We start from the raw sequence: 6,208 nt of genomic DNA on the forward strand, positions 1-6,208 counted from the left end.
GCCATTAACCAAACAAAAACAAAGTGGGTCTTACCGCCTTGATTTGTGTTCTGTTTCTTCTCTTTGCTGCCCAATCTGAACATGGTCTGACTATAATGCTACAGCTACAGTATGGTCTAACTACCATGTATGTCAACCTGTGCCCTTCCAGGTCTCCCAACAACTATCATAATGGTGTGGGTCCTAACCCGACACGTCTATTATAACAGGGGGTGAGGATTCAGCTTGACCTCGGCTTGAATGCTATTAAAAGATGAATGGAAGGATGCGTTCATGTGAAATACAGTAATGTGGCATATAGTTGTGTGGCTGGGTTGCGTGTGATGTGTGATCTGTACAGAGAAAGATATTGTGCCATCTGTCTCATTGTGTTTCTGTGTCTATCTAATGCCAAACCACACCAAAGGGTCGGGACAAAACGTTTTTTAAGGTAGACCACCAATACAACTCATTGAGTTGCAATGAGTTGCATTGGTGTGATCTACCTTAAAAAAAAACGTTTTGTCCCAACCCAACCCTTTGGTGTGGTTTGGGCTTAAGATCACCATTGCAACTTCTCAAAGATGTTGCCGTGAAACCAAAAATATAACAAAACATCCCTACTTGACAAAAAAGAAAACTTTGTTAGAGGAATTTGGATGAGTAATATCTAGGCCCAAGGATGATTCATTGTGAGTCACCCACCTACCCAAGCCTTAGGTATTAGCACAATCTTCTGACCTTCTCGTTTGTCTCACCAGCTGCTGGGATGATGACACAGATGTGGCTTTCATATGGTGGCTCATAGAGGGTCCGATAACTGCATCACTACTAGTGAGTATAAGCCTTAACCCATTCTGACCTGAGATCAGATTAAAAAAATGTCTTCTACATCCTGACAGTTTTCCATTCTGACCTGAGATCAGATTCTAAAAATGTCTTCTACGTCAGTCGTTCTTCGATTTAAAAAAAATAGCAGACCTACAAGCTCGTAGCGCGCCACTTGGTGGCGCCCTATGAGCTTGTAGATCTATTTTTCAATAGCTAAAGCAGACATGATGCTAACACCAAATCATTGTATTTACCAAGTAAGTGCACTTTCATTTAATCGTGACTTCTGTATGATCTGTTATAGGGGTAACCATGGTGTAACATAAAGTGGAGAACAGAATTGGAAACTCGGGATACAAGACAATAACCAAACACAGGGCTTAAATAGGCACAAGATTAACAGGACACAGGTGAATCCAAATCAATCAACACATGGATTGGCTGGGGGAAAATAATTGCAGCCTCACTCCCTATCTTCCACCGCAGTGTGAAAACCCACCTTTTTAGACTCCATCATGGCCCATAGCACCCGGCCCCTTAAATAGCACTTCATGCAGACTTAGATAGCATTTTATACAGATTTATAGCATGTTACATAGACGGCACTAGAATTGCTTTTCATGTAGTCATATCCCCTAACCCCTCCCCCATTATCATACAACTACAGCTGTGGGTGCGGCTTCAGTTCAGGTGGATCACCACCCACCAGGCAAACCAGGCATACTTAATGAACTGGCGTGTCCAATTGTTTTTGGAAAAAGTTATTCCTCCTTATATTTATAATAATACCTGATGATCATGTTTTAGGGTGGAAAAAAATCGTGGCACTCCATCTTTAAGTCTACTTTTGTGTTTGTGTCTAAGACTCTCACACACAATTTAACAATAGGCTTAGGCTATATCAGCTGTTCTGTGTGTTCTGCGATGCGCACATGCACACGCGTGGACGTGCTTGCACACGCGTGCATGTGGCGTCATTAAACGCTGTGGTACCAGTACAAAAAACACCATGACACCACTGCACAGTGCACACACACATCCATGTTCCCATGGTGCTTGGCTTACAGTCTGTTTGATACTTCCATATTTGTGTGCTTCAGGTGAACTTTGTCATCTTCATGAATGTGATCCGTATCCTGGTGCAGAAACTCAAGTCTCCAGGTGTTGGTGGCAATGACACCAGTCACTTCATGTAAGTACCACAAACACAATAAGAACATGGTGATAGTGCATATAGGCTAGTGCTCATCTCTCCAGCTCTTTAGTGAAACAGAACTAGTGAAATCAGGTCGGGATACCAATTGTATCCAATCAGAAATAATACAGGATAAAGTGATGACAAATGAGCAGGAATGGAACACTATAAAATCGAAGCTGATAAATGGGTTCTCTCTCCTGAATGGATGAAATTGGTAACTCACAGGAAAATGTTTGTTTTTTTTAGGTTTTTTTAACTAAAGAGCTAGAGAGACGGTGAAACACCTACTATGGAGCTATTTAACACATTGTTTTAAACTAAACAAAACACTTAACATCTTTCAGTAGGTTGTAGTTTCATCGCGCTACTAGACTCCTAAGATATATTGTTGAGGTGCACCGAGCTGGTATCAACTCCCAGTACTTTACCGTTACCACTTGACTTATTTACCCAACTTTGCTACACTGAGTTGTCATGCCAGAACCTTATGGTCCAACGGCCCTACTGACGGCAGCTAATGCTGTACAAAATTAGAGGTACAATTTGATAGATTCCCCCTACCTCAGACTTCCAGTGGGGAGACCTGTCCTGAGGTGATGTTATGCAGGCAGGCCTTTCCACTCCATCCCCCACGATGCCGCCATGTATGCACGGCTGCCCATGTCGCCCATACCTAATCCTATTCTACGTACACTGAAGTGAGAGCTCATAAAATGTCCTCACTTTACAAGGTTACCTTGTTACTGTCCAGATCCAGGCATCCTCTGATACACATACTGTACATAATATTTATCTTTCTTTCCCTGTGATGTGTGCAGGAGACTGGGCAAGTCCACCCTGTTTCTTATCCCTCTGTTTGGGATGCATTACATGCTGTTCGCCTTCCTGCCAGAACAAATTGGAGCAGAGGCACGCATCTTCATAGAGCTGGGACTGGGATCCTTTCAGGTATACTGTACAGTGTGTGTGTGTGTGTGTGTGTGTGTGTGTGTGTGTGTGTGTGTGTGTGTGCGTGTGCGTGTGCGTGTGTGTGTGTGTGTGTGTGTGTGTGTGCGTGCATGCGTGCGTGCATGCGTGTGCGACTGTGCATGTGCGACTAGATCTACTTGATTATCATATACAGTCACATCCCACACCATTGTCTAAATTTGAACAGCTGGTCTAAAGGTCAGATAGCTTCTGAGAGATACCTTTTGGACAGTCATATCGGCAGGAGATCTCCAGAAAAGGTCAAACCTACACTCAATTGGCCCGGTATTCGATGGGTGAAAATGTTCAGGGATTCAAGCAATGCGTTTTTCAACAGCACAACTACATCAGAGCACACAAGGCTCTCTGCTGAAACACATAAGCATATTTTTATTGTGATGTTTGTGAGCCAATAAAATATGATATTGACCTGAAATTTTAGATGTTTCCTCCCCATGAAACATTTCTGTGAATCAGTTAATTTGGGAGGAAAAGGAAGTACAAAAAATAATTGGCTACTACTCTAAATAAAAAATAGAAATATAAAATAATAATCACACCGTGTGAAATAAGGGGCGCTCTTATCATCGTACATCATCATTCTCCATTCATACACACTTTGTGTAGGACGAAAATAGGCTATTTGGTCAAGGGTTCAAGGTTCAAGGTTATCTTTATTGTCCCTTGCGGGAAATTGGTTTGCAGCCAGATCATAGTAAAAATACACACAAAATACACACAACAACAACATTCACCCTCAGCCGACGACCTGAGGGCAACAGTTCAAACTCAGACCAAAGTGGGTGATCCGATACCTCCAGGAGCCTCGAGGGTGGAGGTTCTCTTAAGCATCTGCCTCTTGTACAGATCTATAAGTTGGGCTTGGGTTCTCCCAGAAATCTTACTGGCCACTTTGACGAGGCTGCTGAGCCTGTTCTTGTTTGCTAGGGTCAGATTTCCGTACCAGGCAACCATACAAAACATAAGAACAGATTCAGTAAAACTTCTATAAAAAAGAGTCATCATTACAGGTGAGACATTAAAAGAACGCATTTTCCAAACAAAAGACGCTGCTGGACTTTTTTTGAAGTAGAGGCAACATGAGAGTCAAAGGAGAGTTTGTTGTCCAGAACGACACCCAAGTATTTGTAGCTCTCTACGACTTCAATTTCTGTGCCCTTAATAAGTGTAGGAGCAGGACTGGGAGGAGTCCGTCTAAAGCTGATGATCATGTCTTTAGTTTTGGTCACATTTAGTTGTAAAAATTACTTGTCACACCAGGATATGAAGTCATCGACAACTGGCCCATGCTGGACTTCATTATCTTCAAGAAGGCTAACAATTACAGAGTCATTTGGCTATATTCTGAGTGGCCAAAGAGCATTGATCACGCCTCCAGGTCTTTAGTTTACTCAAGTTAGGTAATAAGACCTGGTACTTAAGACACGCAAAATAAAATGGCCAAATTATAAATGGCCTATACCATGACAAGGCAAAGAGAACATGATTCCAATAAAAGGGATATAGAGGAGGTCCGGGGAAGGATATACAGTAGATGCCATCGTTCACATGCTGGCTGTGAGGAAGTGAAACCTGATTGGGAAAGATGGGTGTGTGCGAATGAGTGTTTGTGGTTAAAGTTGTAGTCAACAGCCTTGTGTCTTGTTTCTCAGGGATTTGTGGTGGCCTTGCTCTATTGTTTCCTGAATGGAGAGGTAAGTGAGGACCGTTTCACAAGGAATTAACTGATCATGCTGTCATGCATCCAGGTCACTAAGTTAAATATCACTATGGCTGCTTATGTTTTCATCTCGCTAGGGGGCGAGACAAAAACGTCCTTCCTCCATAAATAGGTTTAGCCTGGCTCCAGCCCCTAAATCGCTAGGCACATTAAAAAATGATGTTCAGGCGATTTAGGGTCTGGTGACGCTCCCGAAGGAGGTCTCAGACTCGGTTGGAAATCCAACCGACGAATCAGCGTCGTTTCAACTCGATGACGTCAAACAACAGTGCCGTCCAGACACAAACAAACATGGCTGCTCCCACTGCGGTAACTCACGGCCGTATCAATCTGGCTATTAAATCGACGTATGATAAATAGTTTCTTTGAAGACATGAGAGGTTTTATAAACATCATCATCCGACATATTTTACCGCTTTTGTTTACATACTAGTAGCGCTCGTTGGCTGTGTTTGTTTGGTTAGCAAACGGGTTAGCCATAGCCACATGATTGACAACAACGTCATCTGCTTTCCTAGTCCTACTATTCTGATTGGTTGGTATGAACCAATCACCGAAGACTGCCTCTTTGGCAACGCCCATCCCAGAAACGGTTGTAGTAGGGAGGGCGTTCAGACTGAATAATGGAGTGAAACAAAATGAAAATTCAGGCTGAGTGTCAGGCTAAAATAGGTTATCTCCAACACATCATTCAATCTCTTTTCACGGATAAAGACTGCTACAGCTCATTACGTGAATTAATAATGAGTCTATTTATGTACCTAGGTGTACCAACGAGCCAGACCAGACATTAGCCAGTACCAACTAAGTGGTACAGGAAAAAAAATCAAACATGCGTATGACTGCAGCTGTGTTTACCCTTATATTACATGGCTGTGAAAGGGTCAGTGCGTGCGCGCACACAGAAACACACACACACACACACACACACACGCTCGCGCACGCACACATACTGTATATACTGTATATTGTCTTGTGTGTGTCTTAGGTGCAGGCAGAGCTGAAGAAGAGGCTGTGGAAATGGCAGACACAGAACTATCTGCGTTACAGTAAGAGACGACGCACGCTGTTCACAGAGAGCAGCACTGTCACACAGATCTCCGTCCTGGACAAGTCCAGCCCCAATCAGCAGGCCGGCCCCCAAACACTCACTGTTCCACTCAATGCCATCTCCTCTGTCTGAGAAACAAGCACTTGCTTTTTTAGTTGTTCATCATCATCGTCCTAAATTACAATCTAGATATTTTGATGACGTGCTGACCACATCAAGGACCACATCATAAATCATGAATTTATGGCGTCTCACTGTGAGTAGTACTCACTTTCAGTGAGTGGGGTGTTATTAGTGTGGTTACCAGACTATTGTTATTGTAAATGAGCGATACTTTAGCGTGCTACTCCTCCCACAGTTTTTGCCGCACACACTCAAGCCATATGTCAAATCGCCCGGCTTCATCGGGAATCGTGTGCTTGTATTTTGCTAACAGATC

General features: G+C 43.1%; 1 protein-coding gene across 1 annotated transcript in view; it reads left to right on the forward strand.

The window, feature by feature from the left end:
* The window catches only part of ghrhrb (growth hormone releasing hormone receptor b), a gene marked incomplete at both ends in the record, with an annotated part of 29,135 nt that extends 23,234 nt beyond the window's left edge, over positions 1 to 5,901 (forward strand). Inside the window, 6 exons of the mRNA XM_083766681.1 lie at positions 152 to 212; positions 741 to 813; positions 1,911 to 2,002; positions 2,827 to 2,956; positions 4,651 to 4,692; positions 5,707 to 5,901. Coding sequence (XP_083622807.1) covers positions 152 to 212; positions 741 to 813; positions 1,911 to 2,002; positions 2,827 to 2,956; positions 4,651 to 4,692; positions 5,707 to 5,901 — 593 coding nt within the window. The remainder of the gene's footprint in view (positions 1 to 151; positions 213 to 740; positions 814 to 1,910; positions 2,003 to 2,826; positions 2,957 to 4,650; positions 4,693 to 5,706) is intronic.
* Between the last annotated feature and the right edge of the window lie 307 nt (positions 5,902 to 6,208).

Source organism: Protomyctophum parallelum (assembly GCF_964188405.1).
Source record: "Protomyctophum parallelum genome assembly, chromosome: 6".
NCBI lineage: Eukaryota > Metazoa > Chordata > Actinopteri > Myctophiformes > Myctophidae > Protomyctophum > Protomyctophum parallelum.